The sequence below is a fragment of the Anomalospiza imberbis genome, chromosome 3 (genome assembly GCF_031753505.1).
Source record: "Anomalospiza imberbis isolate Cuckoo-Finch-1a 21T00152 chromosome 3, ASM3175350v1, whole genome shotgun sequence".
Classification (NCBI taxonomy): Eukaryota; Metazoa; Chordata; class Aves; order Passeriformes; family Viduidae; genus Anomalospiza; species Anomalospiza imberbis.
In genome coordinates, this window is record NC_089683.1 from 45,887,550 (window position 1) to 45,914,704 (window position 27,155).

At 35.8% G+C, this 27,155-nt stretch overlaps 1 protein-coding gene across 2 annotated transcripts in view; it reads right to left on the reverse strand.

Annotated features, from left to right (window-relative positions):
- Positions 1-300: 300 nt before the first annotated feature.
- Positions 301-27,155, reverse strand: part of AK9 (adenylate kinase 9) — a 60,703-nt gene continuing 33,848 nt past the window's right edge. Inside the window, exons 18-36 of one of the 2 annotated variants that reach the window (XM_068184225.1) lie at positions 26,049-26,255; positions 24,942-25,081; positions 23,794-24,006; positions 22,962-23,216; positions 19,311-19,429; positions 17,853-18,072; positions 16,589-16,651; positions 15,586-15,792; positions 14,484-14,702; positions 11,594-11,807; positions 10,580-10,781; positions 9,260-9,406; positions 7,775-7,995; positions 6,389-6,585; positions 5,708-5,871; positions 4,882-4,980; positions 4,687-4,789; positions 4,003-4,117; positions 301-641 (exon numbers count right to left, since the gene is read on the reverse strand). In XM_068184225.1, the coding sequence (XP_068040326.1) occupies positions 439-641; positions 4,003-4,117; positions 4,687-4,789; positions 4,882-4,980; positions 5,708-5,871; positions 6,389-6,585; positions 7,775-7,995; positions 9,260-9,406; positions 10,580-10,781; positions 11,594-11,807; positions 14,484-14,702; positions 15,586-15,792; positions 16,589-16,651; positions 17,853-18,072; positions 19,311-19,429; positions 22,962-23,216; positions 23,794-24,006; positions 24,942-25,081; positions 26,049-26,255 (3,308 nt within the window). In that variant the 3' untranslated portion in view covers positions 301-438. Of the gene's footprint in view, positions 642-4,002; positions 4,118-4,682; positions 4,790-4,881; positions 4,981-5,707; positions 5,872-6,388; positions 6,586-7,774; positions 7,996-9,259; positions 9,407-10,579; positions 10,782-11,593; positions 11,808-14,483; positions 14,703-15,585; positions 15,793-16,588; positions 16,652-17,852; positions 18,073-19,310; positions 19,430-22,961; positions 23,217-23,793; positions 24,007-24,941; positions 25,082-26,048; positions 26,256-27,155 lie in introns of both variants that reach the window. The other variant, XM_068184224.1, reaches the window with a different exon arrangement.

Consider the following 27,155-nt stretch of genomic DNA (forward strand, 5'->3'; position numbering starts at 1 on the left):
GCCCAACCACCCTCTGGGTGAAAAACCTTTTCCTAATATTTAAACTAATCCTCCCCTGGCACAACTTCAGGCCATTCCTGTGCGTGCTGTCACTGGGCACCACAGAGAAGAGATCAGTGTCTACTCCTCCTCTTCCACTCACAAGGGAGTTGTAGACTGCAACGAGGTGTCCCCTCAGTCCCCTCCAGGCTGAACGGACCAAGTGACCTCAGCTGCTCATCATATGGCTTCCCCTCAAGGGCTTTCACTATTGTCATAGCCTTCCTTTGGACGCTCTCTAGTAGCTTGATATCGCTCAACTTCAGACAAAAGATTTTATTTCTAAGATTTCATGGTTAAGAAACTGGCCCGAGAACATGTGATGTTCGCAGGCCATGTTGCAGCCGTGCTGGTGCCTGATGGCAACACTCCATGTGTTAATCAGCAGAAATACAGGGTTCACACAAAAGTGGGGCGGGTGCCTTTCAGGGAGAAAAAAGTCTGCAGTCTGTCATCAAGGCCATGGGGCCGATCTCTTGGCTCCTTATACGGGCCCATCATGGCAGTCCCCAGGTAGGGGATGAGTTGGCAGTGCTCCACGAACTGCAACAGCTTCTTCCTGTACATCTGTCGCACTGGCTCTGAGCTCCGGGGGTTGTGTGCTGCAAGAATTTAAGCAGCATGTTAGCGTCTCCTATAAACTTTGTGGAATTACATTACAGAATTTTTCAAAGGGACCAAGTCTACCTCTGTTAGCATTACCCGTGGTACAGATAAACACCTTGACTGCTAGTGCCAAGCCAAAAAGATCAAGTCTGGTATTTCAGAAAGTTCCTGACTCCAAATAGTCATGACAATCAGGAGGATCAGGCTTTTCTAAAAGAAGGCACAACAAACATGACCAGCTGCTGTCAACTTCTCATTTCTCAGACCATGAGATACTGGTGAAACTCCAGACAGTGACAAATTTGGCTAGTGTGGTACACAACCTGAAGTGGCGCATCCTGGGGATAGCCCAGGTCTGGTATAGCTGGTGCTGGGCCACTGTGTCCTTGGTACAGGTGTTCTATGTTCTAAATGCTTTACCTATAAGATGGGCTACCTTGTCATACAAGGAAGTCAGGTTTGATAAGCAGGACTGTGACCAACATGGCTTCATGAAATAAAAGTCTTGCTTATCAAACCTGACTTCCTTGTATGACAAGGTAATAATCCACCTTGTTGACCAAGGGACACCAGTTGATGTAATCTTTTTGAATTTCAGTAAAGCTTTCAATACTTTCTTTCACAGGATCCTTCTGGACAAAATGTCAGGCACACAGCTGGATAAACACATCATGCCATGGGTGAGCAACTGGCTCACCACTCAGGCACAAAGGGTTATAGGGAATGGGGTGACACTGGACTGGTGACCTGTCACTGATGGTGTTCCCCAGGGCTCCATCCTCAGCCCTGTGCTCTTCAACATCTTCATAAATGACTTGGATGCAGGACTGGAAGGGACACTAAGCGAGGTCACAGATACAAAACTGGGAGGAGCTGTTGATTCCCTTGAGGGCAGGGAGGCCCAGCAGAGAGACCCTGACAAATCAGAGGACTGGGAAATCACCAACCATATGAAGTTCAACAAGGGAAAGTGCTGGATTCTGCACCTGGGATGGTGCAGACGGATGGATACACAGACAGACTGGGCAATGAGAGGCTGGAAAGCAGTGCTGTGGAAAGGGACCTGGAGGTGCTGATCAGTGGCAAGTGGAATTGAGCCAGCAGTGCCCTGGCAGCCAGGAGGGCCAGTGGTGTCGTGGGGGGCATTAGGCGCAGCATCGCCAGCCAGGCAAGGGAGATTGTCCTGCTGTGCTCTGCACTGGAGTGGACTCATCTCAAGTCTGGTGTGCAGTTTTGGGCACCACAATATAAGAAAGACATTAAACTATCAGAGTGTCCAAAGGAGGCCAACAGAGATGGTGAAGGGCCTTGAGAGGAAGCCGTAGGAGGAGTGGCTGAGGTCACTTGGTCTGTTCAGCCTGGAGGAGACTGAGGGGAGACCTCACTGCAGTCTTCAACATCCTTGTGAGGGGAAGAGGAGCAGCAGGCACTGATCTCTTCTCTGTGGTGGCCAGTGACAGGGCCTGAGGGAATACCCTGAAGTTGTGCCAGGGGAGGGTTAGGTTGGGTATCAGGAAAGGGTTCTTCACTGGGTTGAGTGGTTTGGTACTGGCACAGACTCCTCCGGGAAGTGGTCACAGTACCAAGCCTGACAGAATTCAAGAAACGTTTGGACAATGCTCTCCAGGATATTGGATCTTGGGGATGGTCTTTTGCAGTGCCAGGAGTTGGACTCAATGATCGCTGTGGTCTCTTCCAAGTCAGCATATTCTGTGATTCCATGAGTCTGTGAAGAGCTGACCAGTAGTTTGGAGGAGGAAGGAAGGTTTCTCTCTGCCCTAAGCCATTTCTTGGCATACATTAGTAATGAGTGCCAGTCCTCGGAGTACAGTTTATTATTTTAATTGTTACCCCAAGGCAAAGGGGAAGGAGTGAGCCAAATCATAACCATCTTTTTTTCTTATGGACAGTATTTTATATCTCATTACAAAAACCAGACAGCATGAAGAACTATGCTATAAGACACTTCAGCCCACTAGCTTTAAACTGTAGACAACTACATTTAACAGTTTCTGAGAGATTTTTCAAGCATAGTTCTGAATACAGCCCTTACAGGAGTCCAGCTTGAAGGACACTCAATCTTTAAATGTGAGATTAGAGAATGATGTTAATTGAAGATGAGAAGGTCTAACTTCACATAGAAATAGGATTAAATAAATTTCCAGGGGACCACAACTTAAGGCACTTTGATCAATATTTTTTTATCAAGAATGGTGTGACTACTCTGAAGAGATGCACAGTAATAAATAATTCTGTATTTGCAACTAATCACAGAATCACAGGATGGGTCAGGCTGGAAGGGACCACATTGGATCATCTGGGACAACCTCCCTGCTCAATCAGGGTCATCCCAGGGCACACAGCACAGGATTGTGTTCAGTTGGCTCTTGAATATTTCCACTGATGAAGACTCCACAAATTCTCTGGGAAATCTGTTCCAGTGTTTGGTCACTAGCACATGAAAGAAGATCTTCCTCACGTTCAAGTGATTTGTCAGTGTACAGGAATGCTATATCTTAAAGCTGGAAGCAGTCCTACCCAGTGCTAGAAGAAGATAACTTGTTTTCTGGATTCCTATGGTCAAACTGTTTGGCACTGCATGAAGAGAAGAAATTCTGCACTTGCATAACCCTTCTGGTTCATCATCCACTACTAATAATGATTTAATGTTGCAATATATGAGCAAAATGTTCCTAGCATGGGCATCCTTATGTTAGCAAAGCCATGCTAACAATAGAATGAAAATAGCCTTTGTGAATGAAGCAAACTACAGTATAAAAGCAGTTTGGTGGCTTAGGAATTGCACATTTATGTAGGGGCTTACCATGTGCCTGCCTTGTTCAATGGTCTTCCTTAACAAAGCTGTGCTAGCAAAAAAAATCTGTGACAGTTCAAGAAAATTCTGGAGGGCTCTGGAAACTACATGAGGAAACACAGGATGTGAAGAGCTTAGAAAAAATAATTAAGATTGGTATTATCTAAAATAATAAGTAAAAATGTAAAATATGAAAGGCCAGGTGAAGTTCACCCAGTGAACAGGTGGGCTTATAAATGACAAAAGTGGTGGGCTGAAAGAAATGTCAGTCTTGCTCCAGAAATCTCCAGCAGTACTAGAAACCAGTCCAAAGCTATAGCAGAGCTACAAACAAGGACACTGATATCAAGAAAGCTGGAAATAGTTAAGCTGATTAAAAACTCTTAAATATTATTACATGCAACTGATATCTCTGTCTGAAAAGAACCCAAAGAGAAATTCTAAAAAACAGCAAATATGAACACTAATTTGCTATCTTGTACCAGAGGTCTTATGTCATTTATACAATTAGTTATTTTATAGCATGCTATTTTATACACTACCTTTTAGATGGAAGGAGACAAAAAGCAGAGCAGTTTCTTTCACACTTAGGAATGGAAACTTTGGCTTAAGGCTGCCAACTTCATGCAGAGCTTTTATTAGAGAAGTTGCTACTCCCTAAAGACAGAAAATAGGTTAAAAGACCATTATAGAAATATTGAAGAATGCTTTATCCTTTGATAAAAGGATATCAAGGATATTCCTTTATCCTGTTGATCTAAAAATACAGGACAATATCCTAAGTTGGTGAATAGTAGAAGATAACAAATTAGCATAAAATAGGCTGTGACCATGAGTAATTTTTTTATTTATTCATGTGTCGAAGTATAACAAACTACTCTTAAATTTTTCAGAGTAAGCTTGTGTCTGTGTGCTGGTGTTAAAAGTCAAACCAAAATGTACTCTTACAAGATACGATAAACAACTAAGTCAGAAAATCACCATATAGTACTGCAGCTTATTATCCCCCTCTGATGGTCTTGTATTTTTTCTATTAAGGCTACAAACATCTGTTATTTTAAAAATTGCTCTCAACTGTAACTAAAAAAAAATTCACTTTAATGTAATCTCATTAATAAAGATAAGACTCAAATGCATTAAAAATTAAAAAAAAACTGAATGGGATATGCTATATATACGATATATATCACAAAATCATGTTTTAAAATAGAAAAGCAAAAACTGGCCTGTTCAAGGTATCCAGGCAAAGGAAGTGTAGTTAGTAGCATAGGCTCTTTTTTTGGAGGCAGTTTATGGGGAAGCTTCAGATTCCAGTACTTCTCTGGTAACCTAACCAGATATAAAGTAAGCACTTCTAAGATGTATAAACATCTTAAGATTGTATAAACATCTTAAGATTAAAATGCAGTTAGTTTATTTACCTCATAAACTTCTGAAGTTTTTCTTCACTTTCAAAAATATATACCTTGTCTTGGTATTTTGCTGCATACTCGATGTTGCCAGGCACCAAAGCTTCATATCTGAAAAGATGGAGCAAGAATAACTCATGCACAGAAAACATAAAACGTAATTTGTGTGGAGTAAATTCGTGAGCTACTGGTAGCCTTCTGGTAATTTAGCAAGTGTAGCAACTACAAAAATAGCAATTGGATCATCCAAGTTTCCACTACATGACAGAGAGTTACAAGGCTAAAAATCTGATAGAGTCTCTGCCTCAAAATCTGCTTATTAAGGAACTTTTATAGTGCTTCTTTAGAGCATCTCCATTTAAAATGCCAATCATATTTTTTCAGGAGATTAAAAAGGGATAACATAGAATTGGCTATTACGGTTCTCCTCTGATGACAAATTCTTGCACACTGAGGAAATCTGTGTCACTTTATGGTAGAGCTTTATGGATCTGTACAAAAAACATAGTAGCTAGTTTTGCATCTACTAGTAATTTATGAGATTTCTTTTAACCTTTGAAGGCTTATGATAGAATGAATTCAAACTATATCTGTCCATCTTCATCATGAAAGACACCAAGCCAACACCGATTCTTGCAGAACCGGTATCCATGCAAGTTTTAAAAGGTGATTTTATCTTGATTTCCAAAGCCACAGGTGTAATGTAGAGAACAGTAATCACCTTTCCTGTCTAAACCCTGAACAGCATTAAAAAATACTTTGAAAATATTTCCTCATTAATGCATTAATATAGGACACATGTTCTGTAATTCAGATTATGAAAACTCTAGTGACATACCTCTGTTTTCCATCTAGGTAAGTGACTGGACAGTATCCCTGCATTTCAGGCTTTACAGGGAATAAGGCCTTCACTTCTGCTGCAGTCAATTTCTTTGGCAGCATATGTGGGAGAGGGTGAGATGCCAGTGATGATACATAAACCTCAGGTCTGCTCAAGAATTTCTGTAGAAAAATAAATCTTTTTATAATGAAAGAAGCACTGAAGGACTGCTAGTAAAACTCTAGAGGACTGGCTCACACAATTTAAATATCTATTTTTTCTACAATGAAACAATGTGTTGGCATTGCTGTTGCTCTTGGGTAATTTCTTTTCCAACCTACTCTCAGTTGAAGTAGTCACTATTCACCCACCATCCATCACTATGTCCTGCTGTCATAAGCCACTTTCTTACCCAGTCTCTCCACAAGAGATAAGGAAAGGAGAAAGATACTGTTTTCAAATGAATGTTTGGTCTGTGACAACTTGTAACATGAGCTTTAGTTCAATGGTGTCTGTGGTGTATTTTGTCTGCCTAGACATGTGATAGCAGAAGTATGCAAAACAAAAGCCTGAATGCTAACAACAGTGGTCTAATTCAAGTTGCATATTACCCATTTCTTTATGGAACCAAAGAATCTAAGCAACAATGTTCCCTCTTCCCATAATCCCCTCCTTTTTGACCTGCTTTTTGGAACTCACTTCCAGTTCTTCCTTTGAAGCCATTCTGTAATACCGCCCCTGAAATTCTGCAGCAAACTCCAGTGAGGGGGTTACAGAGCAGTCAACCAGTTCACCTTTCTCTGCAAGGCTGACAGGACAGTACTGTCCACACTCCCCCAGCTGACTCTGTAGTTCCTTGGGAGTGATACATAAACCAGCAATGCTGGCTGCTTTTCCTGTTAATGAAAGCAATTAATGATAATGTTCAATTTATGAGAGACATAGAAACATCCAACAATTCTACTCAGGAATGCTATAGTCTAGGAGGTAATTCATAATTTGAAAACTATATAAAATAATGAGAACTAAAACAGCAATTTGATAATGAAATGAAGTTGTAACTCACTTTAACAATTAATTTTAATAACATTTTTGTAGCATTTAAGAAATATAATAATTATTAATGGTGTGGGATACTCTGCATGCTCAGCTTATTAGTCTGTTCTTATTTATGATTTTTTGTTTCACTCCTTTGTGTTACTAAGGGACATTTCAGCTATTATTATATTTCTTTACATTGGTGAAAAAGACTACAAGGTGTGATGAAATCCTCCCCTTTATTCATCTATATCTTGCAAATGCTACAGTCTATCTGGAGGAAATACATTCAAAACCTTAACTAAGATGTCATCTCAAAACCAAATTACTTAAAAATCGTGCTTTTTCAAGCTTGGTGTGTAAAAGTTAAGTGTATTTTAATATTTTTTATTATGACTCCAATTTTTAAGATGGGTGCAGCCACAGAGCTGTAAAAGTTAAACCCAAAAGGTGGATATAAGATAAGGAAGTATATTTGCCCTTCAAAAGAATTCTAATTAAATAGTACAGACATGTTTAAAAGGCATATTTAATTCTGACCAGTGCCAACAGACAAAAACTCAGGTGGGAACTGTGCCATTTTAGGATAAAGTGGTCTTCTTCTCAAAGCACAGAAATTAACTCAGATGGCATATTTAAGCTTATTTCTAGATTTTAAATTAACATTTTCCCTATTCCTCTCTTTTCCTTCACTAACACTAAAGTGAAACTGCAAGTTAGAGTTCCCCTTGTACCTTTGGGGTACTCTTTGTGATTTACCACCCAGTGTTGCCAGATCTACCATGAACCAAGGACTCTGACTTCCTTTAGCAGATTTCTGTTACCCTCCTCTTTGGAGGATGGCCTCAGACTGCCCTATAGTTGGCTTTGTCATCACTGTTTTCAAGAGATCTCTTCAAGATCTCTGCAGATGAGATTGAAGAATTTGAGGGTATGTATGTGCCCAAAAATTAGCCTCGTCCAAAGAAAGGTGAAGTTGCCATGTACATAGTATATTGTAGCTTTTTAAAGAAACAAATATACTGGGAAACTTTATTTTTCTTTTACCTTCTTTTCTTCTTTCCAGGTATATCTGGATTTGTTTAACAACCACCTGAACTTTCTGCAGAATGGTATTCCAGACCCTCCATTTGCTATGATTGGCATCAATCACACACCAGTTCTGATGTTCCTTCATATAGTAAGTTCTAATATCATCAATGTGCTGTTTATAGCAGGAATTTTTAATAGCTAGAATCTGTGGGCTGTCATGTTCAGGATAGGGAAGTCTAAAGACAATGAAAAATAACAGTGATTTAAATCTGAGGATTAGATAATTTAATTGAATTTCAGGTGTAAATTCTAGAGTTCACTGTAAGTTCTTTTTACAAAATTTTGCTTTTTGACACTGTAGAACATATTTGAGAAATACAAATTTCTCATGAAGAATACTAAAAGCTACATGTGAAAAGCAGTGTACTTATGATCAGACAGTCCTTCAAAAACAAAGAACAAAACTTTTTCTATTTATGTCCCAAATACAACTCAATAATTATTGTTCAAAGGATTTGGAATGTATCAACACATATTACCTGACACTCACTACAAATACACAATTACATGGTACCCTGATATTGCACACTTGATTTGTACTTAAGCCTATGAAATATAATTAGTTCGGTATTTAAAATGAAGTTTAAAGTAAATACTTTCAAAAACACATCATTGATTTAATTTTTTTGCATTGTAAATTGTCTTTAGTCTTTTAGTAAACAATTTAACATTGTACTGATTACTTGATAAAAAGAAAGAGACAAAAAGAAAAGGACAAAATGAAAGAGGCATGAAATAATGGTCCAAGCTATCTGAAACTTCTTAGAAACACTTCCTCTAATGAGAAACAGGTTCTTACACAATTTAATTTTAAGGTGAATGTTCTGTTCTTTTTCATTCTCTGTCTGCTTATAAACTACTTACTGTTCTTCTTCAAAAACAATCAATGGCTCTTTAAACAGAATATTTATCTTCTCAGAAGAACAAAGAAGGGAATGAACCAAACTGAAAGACTTAGAACTTCTGAATTCTATACACTACTAAATATGCATTATTTCCATATTTTCAAAACAACTCTAATTAAATTTTTAAAAGAGAGATTATTAGACGAAGTATCAATATCTTTTGTGACAATAATTGAAGAAAAATAAATTTCAGCAGCAGAGAGAAGTGGTAACATTTCTGATGTACAGTTTCATTAAACCTGGTAAACTAAGCAGTGGGTGCACAGCATTGCACATTTGTAATCTCAGTCATGCAATTGAGGGATCTGGCCAGAGCATACCCCAAACACCTTACATCCCTATTTCTGGTCTATGGAAATCAAAGCATTACAAAGGAGAGGGACTGGTTCCCATGTTTTTTATATGTGGAGTTCAGAGACAGCTGAGTTATGCTCCAGGTTAGATACAAGCTCTGGGTATACACTGAGGCACATAAATAGAGATATTACAATATAATCTAAAAAATAAAAACAGTTCTATCAGGGAGTATCACTACCGGTTTGTTCTTTCCTTATCCAACAGTGCTCTTCTGAACACTTCCTTTGTATCCATATCTAATTCAAAGATTTTCACTGGAATGATCCTAGTTGATTCCAAGAGATTTACGTGTGTTCTTGTTAGAGGATATCCGTCAATTACAACTCTGCACACAAACAGAAACAGAAAAATAGTTTTGAAGAAACTCACTAAGAAGTGAATTTCCAATCAACCAGTAAGTCTGTGTGTATTTCTAGCATATTTTCCATGGAGACAAAAGTCTACACCCATGCCATGAAGTTATTATCACTGCTCTCACTTGACAGGCACATTCTTCACTCCTAAGAATTTATGACCAAATAAAAAAAATAAAGCAGGCAGAAGAAGAAATAGTAATGAGAAAAGGAAATGCACAAAGGGCAAAAGGTAAGTGGATGGCTGGGACTTATAAAAATGTTGTACTTTAGTATTCTGACACATCAATCATTCAGACACATAATTTTAACTATTAGAAGTCTCCATGTGGATTGGGAAGAGCAGTTTTTAAAGTGGTAAGTAAAATTATTTTCTACAGTATTTGAAGAGTTTTTATAATCATATTGAAGAAGAAATGCTTTTCATGTATTAGGCAATACTGGAACAAAATATACTGAAACAATATTCCAGGATTTAACATGAAAGAGACGCTGAAAGAATTCTGATCTCAAGCACAAATAGTTTTCAGAGATTATTGCAGAATTGCCTTTCTCTGTAACAATTCTCCTTTTTGGGGATAGAAGTTGAATTTTATGAAATACTGATGATAAAGCTTTTTAAGACTGCCCAGTTTCAAAGGTGTTTCAGTGAGGGAGAAAGAGCCTAGGATTACAAATGAATGAGGTGGAAACACTCACTGGTTTCAGTTCCTCATTAATAACTTCAGTTGTTAAGAAAACCAGAAAAAAAAAAAAAAAAAACTTTGAGTACTGAAACAGCCTGCATGATCAGAGAATCAGGTGTGTCCAAGTTGGTTCTGGAGTTGGTATAAGAGAGATGAAATGGTAATTCTCAAAGGATAGTAGAAGATACTGTCTTCTTGACTGAAAAAAGTGACTGTCATAAAGTATATTACTTTGATGTACTGGAATACAGTTACTTGAAAATTGCAGAAAATTATGCTTCAATCTCATTTCCCACAGCAATGGTAAAAAAATCTCCTTTTGTACAGATTATTTTTTGAATGCAGAAACCACTGATGTGTTTTAGTTAAATTGTTCTACAGCAGTAATGTGGGAATCCATGGCTATGAAGAGACTGACGTGTCTTGGAGAAAACCCCAAAACCCCAAGAAAACTCTTACCCAGTGGGATTATCCACGTGATTTAGCAGAGCCACATCTAGAGCCTGGATGGCCAATTCATCAGGCACGGTGAGTCCTTGGAGAAGGTGTGACTGTACCTTAAGTGCCAACTCGCTCTCAGGCTGGCTGTTTATCACAAACCGGATGGCATCTCCTAGGGACAGGCGCAGGAACCCATAAACACTCGCAAGTCTCTGGGCAACTGCAAAATATTTTGATTTCAAGTCACAACTTTTAGGGTAAGCAACTTCACCATCTGGTATATGCACAGGGCGTGCAAACACTATTCAATTTAGAACAAACCTCAGCAGATATAGTCAATATTATTAGAGTGTGTTAAAAAATATGCCTTCATTGCTGTTCCTCTTACAGAACAGCCCACCAGTTACATTATTTATCCAGGAAATGGGAAATATGCTAAAATTTCATCCTAAATATGAGATCATTTGAACCTCTCTCTTTTCTTCCTAACATCCTATTCTCAATAACTATGGTTTAAAATTAATTTTCTCCTCCTCTAGTAAAAGGCAGAAATGTGTGGATTGACAGAGTCATGGAGGAGGAAAGGGAGGGGAGAGGGATGGAAATCTTGGGCGCTTTTTAATCTAGAAATTTCAAAACAGACTGGGGAGTGGCAAATTTGGCATCCTCATCCTTGATCCGAAGACTATTTCTCCATTTTACATTAGCTTATATTGACTCAAAAAAGTAAAAAAAAAAATTATAAAATAATAATAAATAATACAAGGGGTATAAATAGTGTATGTCCACTTTTTCTAAATGGAAGTCCAGGTCACTAACCTCTTAAGGATCTAGGATAAACTTCAGATGGAAAATGCATAACTATCAGACTGTCAAATGAGACACCAGAGAATGTAACTAAAATAATCTGTGCCCAGCAAGAAAAGTAGGAAGACCAATAATATTAATGGTTTATGATTTTTTAATAACAGTAAGGACAGATACAGCTTCAGTTATTAAAAAATGGGTTTTTAAATAGATAACTCCTCATACCTGTAGTCTTTCCAGATTTTGGAAGTCCCACAATTGCAATCTTTACTGGCACAGATTGCTTAGGTTTTGGCTGACAAATATATTTGATGGGATTTGTCATAAACATTTCTTTATTTTCTTTATTTGAAAAGAAATAAATATATTGTCGGTGGATTACTGGAAAGACTTCACTTTCCTGCCTTTGCTGTGGCTTGATCACGTCTCCTTGGCTTAACTGTGTAACATACAAAATCAGAATCAGTTAATTAGGTTTAACAAAGCCTTTTCTTCTTCCAATCCAGAGAAGTGGCTTTATAGGCAGATAGAGGAATACCAACTGTATGAGACAAACCATCAAAGCATTCTAAAATTCACATATATGGACATAATATTTTGCTCAAATCTGACAAACTTCTATACCTACACTCCTTGTTCAAAAAGATGAAACATTGAAGAAAGAAAGAATACTTGCTATTTCCAGTAGGTGGTACCGTAACACTTTATGTCTGTCAAGATAGAGAAGATTAACATAATAGTTTTTTTAATTTTCCAAAAACAAAGAGAATAGTTTTATTCCTCAGTGAATTAAACTCACCTACCTACCTGCCTGCCAATAGAAAATGCACTAAGAATATTCTATTCACCAGAAGTCATATATAAATTAAGAAAATGTAAAAAAATATCAATACTTACATTATGGTCAAGTGAAAAACCACAATATAGGCTGAAAAAGTTCTTGGAAAAATACATGCACTGATGATAAAATCTCTTCAAAAACATCAGACAGCCCACTAAGAAGTCTGCAGTGTTGATGGATCGTTGATATGTAAGAGATATTTCTGCAGTTGGCAGAAATAGTCACTGAAGTAATACCAGTTTAATTCCTTGCACTACTATTCTCTATGGAAAAACTTACTCATGTCCCTGTTGCAGCCCTTCTTAGAAGAACTGTCTTAATCTGCCAATAAAAGATGCTTTAAAACAAAATGTAGAAAATCAGTATGTAGAAAAAATTGCCCAGACCAGATGGCATTCACCTTGTTATTCTAAAGGGACTCAAAAGTGTAATTCTGAGTAATGTGTAACATTGACCTTCCTTCAACAAAAGAAGGAAGGTGGAAAAAAATTACCATTTTAAAAAAAGGTTTTCCTCCAACATAGAACCTGGCAGAAATAGTTCAGTAAATCTGACTCTGTATTGACAAAACTGAAATACACTAAGGAAAAAACTCCAGAAGTTACATGCATACATATCAAATAATGGGGAAGAGCCAACTCAGCTTCTTGTCAAGGAAAATCACATGTCACAAATCTATTACTACTCTTTGAAGGAGTCAGTAAGGTTGGTCTGGTTATTACAGCTAGAGCTGGGGCTGTTCTACTGTGTAGCATTGTCCTGCCAGACTCTCCTCATACCCTTAGGTTCCTTTTCCTGGATCAAGTAATTTCAAGATGTTTGCTCTCAATTTATGGGATTTCATGAGTCTGTTCTACTGTATATCTGCTTCCATTCCTCACTCAGCCCATAATGTTTATTTTCTGCTTATCTAATCAGCTGCATAACTACTTCCCCTCCCCCCCCAGTTTAATCTCAAAGTAACTGGAATATACTCAATCTGCCTTTCTACTCCAAAACTTCCAGTCTGTAATAAATTTTGTAATTTCTATTATTATCCTAAAATTCCCTCAAAACGATCCTATTTCCCTTTCATTTTTATCAGCTTGTACATTTTCACTGTCAGCACACCACTCTTATTTTATCCAATAACTTCCTATGACTTCTGTCTTTTAATTGAATTGTACTTTTTGGTTGGTAAAAACACTGTATAGAACAAAGGAATGGAGAAATGGAATACAAAAATGTAATGAAATCTGACAGAATGAAGTGCAAGGACTAGGGTTTAGAGACTAATTGCAATTAAACACATAAACTGTGGTTCAGTAGTGGTAAATGATGTAAATGTAGACATATCTACTTCTATTAGCATCTACCTAGATTATTAGATGCCAATTGATGCAGCCATGAAAAAGAATGAAGATTCTGATCCTAAGGTTGAAGAGAGACAAATGTGATCTGGAATGGGTGAAGACCCAACACGATGCTATATAAAAGGGAATAAAATGGTTTGATTAATTGGTATAGTAAAATGAAGGCCAAAGTTTGTTTCCTTCGGGGCTTTTGTGCTTTCTGTATGTTGTTCACTGGACTTTTTTTTCAACTAATCTACCTTTTTAATTTTTATTTACTCACAATCCAATCAGGTTTTTTTTCTAGCATTAAACCAAAAGAATTACCCGAGAACATGTAATTTCCTACCTTGGGGATAGTGATGTGTACTTTCTGACTTCAACTTTCCAGATCTCTAGTAAAATACCATGGAAATAGATATGTTGCTCTTCAGAGATTTTAAATTTTGACAAGAAAGAATTAGTGCTAATGAATTAAGTACATCTGATTAAGTATATTTTTTGCCACTACTAGGTTTAGTGGGCAGTTGTGAGTCTGGCTTCTTACAAATTCATACACCAAATCCTTTCACTTTGTTCTCACTACTATTGGAAGGTTTTAAGACCTTCTCTGTTGTCCTGTGTTTTGTGTATCATTAAGTTAGGCATTTCTTTCTGACTCAATGCCACCTTTAATCATGTCACCAATGATAAAGTAACAAATTTTACTTAATGCTTCTCAGCCTTAAATTAGCTGCAACACTAAAAAGACCAACAACTTTTATTATTAATGCTTGCTGTATTTTGTGTATATTCAGTCGTGTAATTTTGATTCAATAATGTAGTTTTCATTAAATATTTCTGGTATTAGTTGCTACTGTTTGATAACATCTTGTTAATGTGAAATACATTTTTAAAGAGTGTCAACTCTTGAAAACATTCTTCAGCCATTTAAGAACATTACCTTGATTGGATCCCACTGACCAAAAGAGCTTCGTAATTTATATGAGAAAACTAGCATCTTCTGTGCAAGTGGCAAACTTATTGGGTAACATTTCTCAAAAATGCTCCTGCGGTTTTCCACTAGGGATTTCAGCTTGCTGTATATTTGGTAGCACACAACACGAGGCTTCCGTCCTCCATTGATCTCAACTGGTGGTATTAGTAACTTTTCAAGTTCTTCCTGGTTATGAAAACATAATGAAATATTAGAATCATAAATGCAATCATATTTTAAATAAAGATTGATGGCAAGATTTTCTGAGAACTATCAAGGATTTCCCAAGCGTGTTCTCAGTCAACATAAATCAGCAAAGTTTGGTGGGAATTAGTCTTTCTGTCCACTGAAGTTTAAACTTCCATATTAGGTGTCACAGTGCTACAATATTGTATTATTATCTGGTTTTGTGAACCTTCTCTCTGGTCAGTGGATAGAGCTTCTTCTAATTCATGATTAGTTTATTTCTGAAGTGAAATACTTCATAGATAATAAACAGATGTTACTGATCTACCTACTGCCTTTGATGTGGCATTAGCATTGCAGATATCTGGTGTTAGATGATGTTATCTCGCCATAGGAAACTGCACTGATTTCAAGAATATTATGTCACTAGGTGTGGGAATGGTGGCAAACACCTGGCATCTTAACGGAGATTAGATTTGGATTTTTTCTTTACATTTGGTTTCATCACCAACAACTAGGATCTGTATTAAAAAATAGATCTGTCTAGTAAGAATTTTGCCTCAAAAATTATTTTGAAATACTGTTCATACATTCACAACTCTTTAGGTTGGTTACCTGTGTCAACTGACCTATCAAAAATGAAATTACACCAAGACTGGATAGGTCTACCCAAAAGCTTTCTTTTTTTTTTCTCTCTCTACTATATCAGTTATATAAATTATATACTCTTTAAAGTTTATACCTTCTCAGTACAGTCTTCATCATGTTCACATACTTAGATCATGAGTATAGCAGCACAGTTATTTAGGCACTATAATTTTTAAATGTGAAAATAAATATGTAAATTCTTATAATTTAACAAAATAAGCAGTGGTATCAGTACCTGCACACTTTGTAATCTTTCTACTTCTAATTCATACTTTTCTGAAATTTCATTTTGCATGCGCTCAACAGCATCTTCTTCATTTTCTTCTTCTGGTTCTTCCTCTTCTTCTTCATCTTCTAAAAACTCTTCTGCAAGTATAGCTTCAATATCTTCATTCTCCTCCTTCTCCTCAGTAGCTTCATCATTATCCTTATCTGCTAAAGCCTATAAAGAGAAAATATTTTGTTGTTTCATGTCTATGATACAGATATTTTGAAGGAACATATGGTATTATTGTCTCTTTTTAAATTATAAATGCCATTAATTCAACAAAACCTCGTTCTGGGATATCCTTTATCATATGCAAAAAATCTAGTAAATTCTAGAATCTTATTTCAGAAGAAAATACAGCAGTACTGCATAGTGCATACAGTGAAGCATCATACCAGTTCCAAGAGTACTTAAAAAGCCTGAAGAGCTACACTACAGTTTTGATGAGTGTTTTTTCATACATGGTATTGTAGTTTGACAGGACTTTGTTATAAACAAGAATGTTTGATGAAAGTGTAGCTGACAGAATATGAGCAGTCAAGTAGTACATGAATGCATTTATAAATATGTGATTGACTTTGGGCAGACATCCTGGTACAGTCCTATTCTGGATTAACCATGGATTTGCCAGTGTACTTAAAGGCACATGCCTAATTTCAATTAGTGGGGCTACTCTTATGCTTACATATGATATAGTTTAAACACATTCAGAAGTATTTTCCTGAATTGAAGCACATATGGAGAATTCTTTTAAAATAGTTTTTAGTCTTCATGAATCCATAGTTTCTAAAGCAATTCAAACATAATATAAAATTATTTTTGAAAGTTGAAGTTTCTCACAGTCTATCATAATTTTACTTTTTTATATTGTCCTGAAGTCTGTGACAAAAAGCTCTAGAAAATTCTAGAATGCATTCTGGTATGAATGCAAATGCTTCTATTTAAAAACTGTCTTATTAGGTTTTCTTACCTCCTGCTTATTTTTCTGTCGTTCTGCTAAAAGTTCTTCCCTTCTTCTGGCAACCTTCTCATTCTATTAGTGAAAAAAAGATGTAAAAAGACTGATGATACTTCCTGATAAAAACTTCCCTCTGAAAATTGGGAATGTGACATATAATTAACACTTCTCTTTCACCCTAAATTCTGTTCCAGTTGTTTCTAATGTTAAAAAACACTGCCTAGAGTTTGAAATGTTGCAGACCAGATATAACTCTCTACTAGGCAAACATGTAAGCATATTTTAGAAAAACTAATTTGGCAGTTTCTGAGATTGATATTAGAAGAAAAAAAAGACTGTGATTCTTATCACACTGAAAATATAGTAATAGGTTGATTGGTAAACTACAGAGTTTCTAAATTTATAGGTGGTTTCTATAGGTGGTTTTCACCCATTTGGCAAAGGGGTCACTGAGTATGGTAGTAAATGTATTATGTTCCCTTTGACTGTTTAGAGATTTTAATGGTATTGTATGAGTCTTGTCCCAGATTCAGTTGTCCTGTGTGTCAGCTGCTCTGTAGTAATTATGCACAGACCTTTTCTGCTATTACATGTGTAGTACTTTCTCACTTTTATAGAAAGTGAGGAACTTTGAAAATATTACATGTGCCAATTGTAAATATTTGCATAGAGGCCTCAGGTTACCTCAACCATTTGTAACCTCTTCAACAGTAGGCACAGCTTCATTTGAACGGGACACAGAGCAGCTGCAACAGCACTGAGAATGTGGCTTAGAGTTACTGCATTCCTGTGCAGAGTATCAGAGTTGGGAACACTGACGCACTCCTCATATGGTAGTGAAGTCAGCCTATGGGAGATGCTGATAACTCAACAGCACATGTTCAGGGAATCTGAACATGTACACTGTACCTATTACTACAGTGTACAAACTGTCTGTTTGATTTTTTTATTGCCATATTCACTCCCTCCATCGACTTGCCTTTTTTCCTGAACTTTCCAGGACTGCCATTTATCTGGCATCACAGCTACTTTTTTTGGGCTGCAAGATGCCCAAACTCCTGCATGCATTAATTGCATAGAAGAGGAAAGGAGCCCTAAATTATTTTTGGTTCTCATGGTAAGCCTAGGAATGCTGTAAATGTGTAGGACTGTTTCTCCTGGCTCCAATACCTATTACTCTGTGTGCTCTTCACAGCTTTGGGAGTTTCAGAATCCGTGTTCAGACCTATCCTGTAGAAACAACAACAACAAAAAAGACATAGGGCTGAAAACTTACCCTTTTTTTTGCTTTTAGTTCCTTTAGCTTCTTTTTGTATTCCTTTTTTTTAAGCTGTTTGTCTTTCCATTTTTTCAGACATGGAGGAAAAAGACGGTTAAGAATGTCAATTTCTTCTACTTGAATATAAACTGCAACATCAGGACAGAGTCCTCGTTCTGACAAATAGCTGGCTTCATCTGAAGTACGAGGGAAGCCATCCAGTATAAAGCCTGTGGACCTAATTGGAAAATAGCATCTTTATTATTATACAATGTAGTTTAAAGTGCAACACAATGAACATGTAATTATTAAAAAAAAAAAACACAAACCCTCCCATATTAAATGCATATATTAGGAGCACAGTTTGAAAAATACTTTCAGCTAGTATATTTTGACAATGTAAAACTGATATTTTGCTGTGTATTTTGATTAGTGTACTTACAAATTATTGTCTTCTGAGGTTTTAATATACAATGCTTAATATTTTAAAAGAACTTAAAAACCCAAACCTAACTGAGTCCTCAGACTTGCTTGTGTCACTCTAAAAACAATACTTTTTAGGCATTGGTGTAAAAAAAATAGAAGGTGCCCCACACACTTTTATGGTAACAACTTTCCAAGAAACCTTGTGCCTGAAAATTTATGCTTCTTCTGTAGTAAAGGATGAGAAATTTGCCGCTCAGCATGATTTATATTTCTCTTCCTGAATATGTTAACAACAAGTCAGTTATACCTATAAAGCTCTATGGCTTATTGGAGCTCTTAGAATTTTGAATTAGACAAGTAGTTAGGTAAGGATGAATGTTGTGTTGATAAGAAGCTCATATTTATACCTATTACTTTAGACCTTAATAGGATGCATTGTAAAATTGCAGAAAACCAAAAAAGCTAGAAGAAGTGGAAGTGGAGGAAAGAACACGTAGCCCTGAATGCTGTGGGGAAGAAGAGTACAACACAGTATAGTTTATCACTGTAATATATTGTGATGTGATATAATACAATACAATAGAATTTAATAAAATATAATATTACAACAGTATGCATAATGCAGGGTAATTTTTTGTCTTGGTGCATTCTTTTTTTCCTAGAACTGATCTCCCTTTTTTTACACTGTGTAGAGAACTATTGTCCCCTATCTTTAGTCAGGGCAAAAATTATATAAAAATATAAAAGGTTTGGTTTTGTATCTATCCTGTAAGACCATGAAAACTACCCAGCTATTTAGGAGATTCAATCTAATTCAGGTATGCCAAGTACTGTTGTCCAGTCCTGTGTGCAGCATATGAAACATGATATTACTGTCAAAATATCAATTAAAATAATACAACAAAACCAAGACTGACAGGTAGGTCATTACTCATAAAAAATACAAGAGCATTGAAATAATCTTTGTGATAGTTATTTACAATTGTGGACACAATGGATGATATACTTCCTAAAATTAATTAAAGAAAGAGAAAATCTAATTACAGTTACCGGAACGGTTCTTTCTTCCACCAGTCAGGAACAATCTTATCAAGGACTTCTGGAGGCAGTTCTGTATTGTCCATTAGATTTGCTTTGATTGCCTCTTCCTCAGCAGTTAATTCCACTTCCTTTATGTAAAGAAAAACCACCAAAAATTAAAAAAAAACCACCAAAAAACAAAATCAACCAACCAAAAAACAAAACCAGAAAGAAGTATCTCCTTGGCACGTTTATTGTTTTTGGCTAAGTAGGGTACTCTCTTCATTTGACTGAAACTAGCAGAAACAAACTCATTTGCCATATTGCATCATACTACATTACATATTTTAGGTAATTCCCTAAAATTAGGGCAAATGCTGCTGTATGAGTTTTAATGAAACCTAAAATCAAGCACAACTGTTAAGTATTTAATTATACATATGCTCAATTCAGAGGAATAGAAACTGAAATGAGCACAGTTTCTCCTAATTGCCCACAAGCAGTTTTCCACTTGGCTATACATGTTCCCATGCTGGAAGACTACTTGCTCTACATAAGAATGTTTTTTCACTTTTTGAAAGCAACTATTATATTTTGATGGATTCAAAAAAAATACGTTTAAGAAGGACATGTAAGGTTATTGGGTATAGGCAGAAGAACAGATACCAGACAGATAGCATTGTTCTATACAACAGTAGTAGCATTAATGACTAGTTAAATGCAGAGTATTCAAATGCCAGACCAAACTACTAAATTATTGTGGAAAACTGTTAGGGTTTTTTTCCCAGAATATGTAACTCTGTGAGACTGATATGGTTGAGGATGCATCTCTCATAGAATGGCTTCCTGACACAGACTGTGGTAAAAAATATTGAAAAGATTATATATGTTGGTGGTTCTGGATTAGTTTACACAATTAATATATCCAGAATCAAAAAGTGTCTCATATCAAAAGGCCATAGCTGAATAAGAATTCCTATGCCTGACATCTACTCTGATAATATAACCAAAAGAACTTGAGAATATGCTGGAAGTCACAGCTCTAATGTACTGTGTATGAGTAATATTTTCTCTAGTGCCTGATACAGTATATATATTTAAAGATGTTTGTATGACAGAAGATGCCTAAGTAGACAAAGTGGTAGCCAGATTTGCAACACAGAGTCATCCTGAAAGAAATGTGTGAAGTGGGAGAAAACAGTAAAACATATAAAAATGTATCACTGACATTACCACTGCTAAAGGGAGGCAGAAAGTGAGGTGTTTGTATCCGATAAAAGAGAAGCAGCATGAGATGTATATTCCAGGTAGAAAAAAGAGAACACCTCACAGATCATTGATTTGAAGGACAAGGTTTCCTCCCAGACCTTTCAGTGATGTGGCACTAAAACCACCACGATGATATCTTTTTGCTGAACTTCCCAGACTGCATGGTATATTTTTATTTGCCTGTAGTGGTTTTGCTTTGAACATTATAGCTGACCTTAACTTTGACAGATAAACTTCTACTGTCTTGTGCCAAAGTGAATGAGAATGATGCAATGGAATTTAATTAAATTTTGCAGAATTGGAGGGTCAGTGGGTAGTCAGATAGTCCAGCGGTATTCATATTCAGAGAAATGCCTGGGAACTCTACAACCTTGGAAATTATCCTCTAGAGTTTTGTGCAGGGTCCAATGAATGGGTTTCTAAACTGAACTGAAATTGTATGAGCTGTGCTTAGGTGACACCACCAGATTAAGCACGTTAAAAGGAGTATGAGAAAAAAAAACTAAATCGAAGATTGTTTCCCAGGAGATATGAAGATGACAAGGAAAAAATAATAACAGAAATGCCTTGGTGTAAGACATGTATTTATGCCAAAGTAATAAAATTGAATGAGAGCCAGTCATAAACATCAGTGCCAGAAACACTTGCCATATTTTTGTCTGTGATGACCAAGTTGTAAACTGACTTCGAAATAACCCCCTCTTTGAGTTTGATGAAAACCTGGATTTTTGTTCTGCCATCCATAATTTTGATCTGTACTGTATCTGTGCTGAAGCATTTCCTTCAAATATTACCTGCTCTTGTATTATTTCATCAGAACACTACCTTCCAAGTTATCAGGGACCTGCTCCACATCTCAGGATAGTAGAGTGGCCTTTAATGTACCTTTGGCAGCCCTTTCAGCACCTGCAAGTGCACCCCATTGACCTGTATATGTCCAGTTTACATAAATGATCCCAAATTTGATCCTATTATTTTTTTGAGTAGTACAATTTTTTTTATCCAGGCTTTCCTGTTAGACACAGAGCTCTCTAGACCACAGATTAAACTGTACTTGCAAGACTGTGTTTCAGTGTCAGACTCATATTTTCTAGATCTTTTACTGCTGTAAAAGAGCAGAAATAAAATTAAATTCCGAAGCCTCATTATTTTCCACTTCTTTGGGTGCTCATCTTCCTAATACTGAGCCTGAGTGTTTCTATATGCCTCCTCCTCTGTAGCCTGCTGCCTCTCCTGCCTGCTTCCTTAAATCCTGTAGTAGGAAGTGTTTGAAGATCTTTGATGACTAATAACTTGAGGGAACTTGGCAGATATCAGGAGCACACACTAGAAAAAAGGCTCTTAAAATGTGATGCAGAAACACATTTCTTCCTGAATCTTTGAGTGTTGGATAAATCCTTATTTCTGTTGTGTGAGAGATAGATTTTAAGTTTTCTACTACATTTTTTTGAAAGATTCATATGCTGTGTACCTGTGGTGAGACTTCTCCACATAATGAATGGCTTTTATCGTATCCATTGGTATCTAAAGAATTCATTTGCATTAAAACTTTCTGGATTTTTTTTCTCCCAACAGATCACTGCCTAATAAAAGAAAATACTATCCCCAATAAACAGTTATGTAAAAGTTTATCCTTCAAAGAAATTGCATCCTATGAGATAGGGTTTAGAATGTGCATTTATAAGGATTTTAAGCCAGTAGTCAATCTGATTAAGCAAAAGTACTAATTTTCTGAAAATTATTATTCATTAATTACTCTACCAGTATCATGAACATACAGCTATTTGAAACAGTTTTTAGTTAAGCTACATGGCATATTTTATGCTACCAAGGAGTTGCTTTATTTTTGTGGTTTGAAACTGCTGCCAATAGGCAAAGAAACACTAAAATCCAGGTTAAAAAAACTATTGCATTAAAAAAATACTAGCTTACCCTGTTATTAATGATAAATATTTCTGATTTTTTATGAGGGATGATCAGATCAAAGGGTTGGTAGAGGCATTCTATTCTTTTGCTCCAAGAGAGTGCAAAGAGCACAGCTGGGAACATTTTAAAGTCCTATGCAGTTGGAACCTATGTGCTTGACTGAATCTGCGTATTATAAACACTTAAAGGAAACCATGCCTTCCCATTATTATTCTGACCTTGACCTTTTTTACCCCCTCAGTTGGTCTTCCATTAGGCATTTAGAATCTATCTCGAATATTTAGAAAAAACCCTGTATATAACTCTCGAAAATGTTTTGAAGAATGCTTGTGATATTTATAAAACATTGTCATGAACTATTATTTCCGAATTTAATCAAGTATTTAATTTAACATAATTTTATAATTTTTACAATTTTATAAGAAATTCCCATTCTGGCCAGAAAATGGTTATTTTGTGTATGGATGTATAAAATATTATTATTACCTGTTTGGTCTTTTCTGTTTCAATTTTAGTTATGGTCTGAGAGAAGTCTTCCAGTTCCTCTGGTATTTTATTGTCATCTTCATGATCTCCGTCAGAAGAGGGCCCAACTTTCCTTTTCGTTTTGGGTAAAATCAATTCCTGTAGATATTCTTCAAATTGAATATGGAAAATGCCTAATTTGTCTGCTATCTCTCGTGCACAAGTAGTTTTACCTGCTCCATGAATCCCAAGTAAACACACCCGTAAAGGAGGAGCCTATAGGAAAAAAATGGAATATTCTGTAACATTTTGGAGTGTACAGTGCACCCATCCCCTACTGTTTTTCACTTCAAAAATATAATGATTAAAAAATTCATCAAAAACCAGTCACATACTTTTGTATTTTAATGTTCCCAGATTTTCTATTGCTGTTCTAACCAAACTACCTGCTCTCTGGAAACACCAAACAAATCTACTACTCTACTATCAGCAGGTAAAAATGAAACTTCATTAGACAGGTCTGGTACATCTTCTGTTCTTTTGCCCTTTTTCAAGTTATAAAAAACCCACAAACCCCCCAATATATGTCATTTTTATACTAATTTTAAGATTATTGTAAGCCTTTATAATCTTCCTCTCTTTTCTGCTGCATTTGCATCATAAATTCAATGTGTTAATATAAATTTACATTAAAAATCACTAGGGAAGCCATGTGTTTTATTTGCTTCAAGGACTTGCCTAATATATTGTTACTTAGGAAAAAATCAGCCATAATAAACAAATCTAAATGGAAACATAAAGTAGTTATTTTAATCTGCTATTATCTGCTTTAAATAATTTTTCACATTCTCACTTGTAGTGGTTCATTGTGAGCTACATACTCCTCAGGGTTCTTCAAAAATTTATCTCTGCACTCAGAAGTTGAAAAGTAATAAATCTTTTCTTTATATTTAGCTGCATATTCCTGGAGTCCAGGGTAGAGGACAAAGTTCTCTTTCAGACTGACTGGACAAAAGTGTTTTGTGTCTCCCATATGCCTTTTTTTTTGCTTAATTATTTCTTCATCCTGAAAATATGAAAAATTTAAAGAATTCAGAAGTTTACTTAGATTAAGTAGATCAGATTAAATAAAACCAAATATATTAACTGACAGTTAAATTAGGGTGGTATTCTCAAAACAGTTTGCATGCTGAAAATAAGTCTATGAAAATACACACTTTTAGATTCTGAGTCAGAAAACAAACTGTCCAAGAGAATTACTGAGAAAATAATTAAATTAAAATCATCATGAATATCATAGCTAGCCATTGAGGACCAAAATTAGGGTAGAAATATTTATGATAAAATATTTTCCTACTATGTTTTTGAAACTGATCTGTTTAAATGTAGACCTCTTCAGAAAATACAGTGAGAGCTGGTGTTATGAAGTCAGATTACTTATCCAGTAAAGGTAATTTCTAAAAAATATATTCAATACTGCTTACTCAGTCTGTACATATCCTGTACGGTTAAATTTGGGGATGGGAATCTTGCAATATAGGACGAAAACAGAAAGGCAAAGCTAGACCTCTAATTTCATTGAAGTGGGTGTATGAAAATTATCAATAGCTGAAATGGAACAGGACTCTGCATCTTCTGATGTTACATGATGGCTCATGGAATCATTGTTAGCTGACAGAAATCAAAGTTCACATTTGTTTATTTCATAAAACCCCTCCTTGCCATCTGGCAAAACTAGGTACAGTCATTCTCTCTATTAGCATGGGGGTATTTGAGCTTCTTGCTGTAGGAAAACTACTGTCCGCCGCAACACAGAAATGTAGTGAAAGTGTTCTTGAAGCACATGCTAATATTAATTTTTTAAGAAGGCTTCAACTGGATTAAAAAAAATCAGGATCAAGCAAAATCTCTTCTCTGAGGTTATGTTCAAATTCAAAATAAAGGAGTTATAATAAAGGAGTTATAATAAAAGCATAAATAGATAAAAACTGGCATGCTTACTTCTTCCTCTTCTTCTTCTTCCCCTTCCTCTTCCTCTTCCTCACCTTCCTCTTCCTCATTTTCCGCTTCAGCATCCAGATCTTGTGCTTCCTCCTCTAAGTCTTCATCAGATAATTCCCAGCCATAATATTTAAAAGGTTCTGAAAAGGTTAAGGTTTTTTTTTTCTGTTTTAATAGTTATCCTTTGGCTATACCAGAATATATTCTCTTTGTCCATGAAAGTAGGTGCATACATGGAAGAAAATATTTCCAACTGCATCTTGCATTTCTTCTACTCACAGAAAAAAATGTTCTCCCCGGATGTGGAAATTAGTATATTGCCTCTTCTAAAAATGGAAATTCTACAGGTTGTTTTTGGTTGAAGTAAATTGTATTTTCAATGGGAACTTGTATTACAAAAGTATTATAAAAACAAGTGCAGATAGTACCATTCTGTTTAAAACAGTTTTTTTTTTCCCTGTTACTTGTTGGGAAGAATCATCACTCAAATTTCATTTTATTATAGAGCCAGAACAATAGATGTTTTGGTTAATAAAACACTTGATTTGTAGTGATAATAGGAAAAATGTAGTATTATTTATCTCCAGTGCTCAAAATTCTGCAAGACCACACAAATGAAGAAATGTAATTTGCCAAAGAAATATTAATTTTAAAATAATTAATGTAAAATTCAGTTTTGAAATACAGTCTGTGCAGGTGGTTAGGTTAGATTATTACACACCCTGAAAGTCTCACTAACCCAATGAATATTACACATTAGTGAACCTTCACTATCCGTCCATGTCTCAAAGCAGTATTCTGGCATGCACAGATAGAACAAGTAACTGTGGAAATGTGCTTTCAGAATGTTTAGGGAGCAATTATGCACTTATTTGCATAGCTACATTATATATATATTTCAAATATATGTATTTTCCCCTCTCTTAGATGTCTGAAAGGCTGCTATTGTGCTTTTCAGCCCAGAGAACTCAGAGAACACAATATGACTCTCTTCATATTAGGAATATCAAACTGAGTATAACCTACTCCCTAATTTGCTCATCACATGAGCTATCCAAAATACCTCTTGATAGTTGAAGTGCCAATCACATAAACAGTATTACTTACTTTCCATAACCAGCACAGTTTGATTAAGCAGACTTTCTGGTGTTTGCTCAGCAATCTCTAAAACAACCACCTGAACTTGAGATGACCCCCTGATTTCTGATTCCACTTTTTCCCAATCATTCATGAAAAGGTCAATCTTCATTTTAATTGTTTTCATTTCTTCTGTATCTGGAAAACCATCCTCTGCAAACTCAGGTTGCATAATTTCTGAAAATCAAATAATGTAAAACAGGCAATGCTCCTCTAAATTTTTTTATATTTAAAAACTATCATTATGCTTTAGGACTATTTTTATATTGCTCAAATATGGTGGCATACCTTTTAATGCTTCTTCCTCCCCATAATTATGAATTATTACATTAGTAGTTTACAAAGACACTTCATAAACTCCCAGTTTAATTATGTTGATACTGTATACACAGAGGCTTCTCCAGGAAAATAAATGAGGTCAAATTGCTGAACTATATTTACATATGGTTATTTAAATCAGCACTCAAAATAAATATGACTCTTTCTGCAAAGAAATACAATACAGAATATATTAATCTAAAAATTATGATTCAGTGATGAACAGATTTTGACAGACTCTCCATATGCCTCATGCCAGTATGGGAACAATTTGAATGAACAAATAAATGAAAATAAAGTTAAAAAATCTTATAATGACTTCCCTCTCTAAATACTGGAACTGGGAAACTCTCACAGGAAATTCTGGCTTTAATGAAGCATGTCTGCATATAATCACTTGCTTATTAATTGAAAGAGAGAATACTTTAATCTCTTAAGAAACATGCAGAAATATGTGGTGTCTGTTGTTTAAGATCAGTCCAAGCCTGTTTCCTAACACTGTCTCACAGAAAGCTGACAGGAGTTAGAGACTGAAAGGATGCATTAATATAAATAAGAAAGTCACTGGTACTACACATTGCAAACATGACAAAACCATACCAAATATGTTGTCATACTCTGTAAGCAAATAAACAAGGAGTTAGTTCCTTCCACCACAATTTCTTGCTGAAGAAGACAGATGGAATTAAGAACTTGATATTGATAGCTGATGTTGAATTTAAAACTTGATATTGACAACAGACATGGAACTAAAAACTT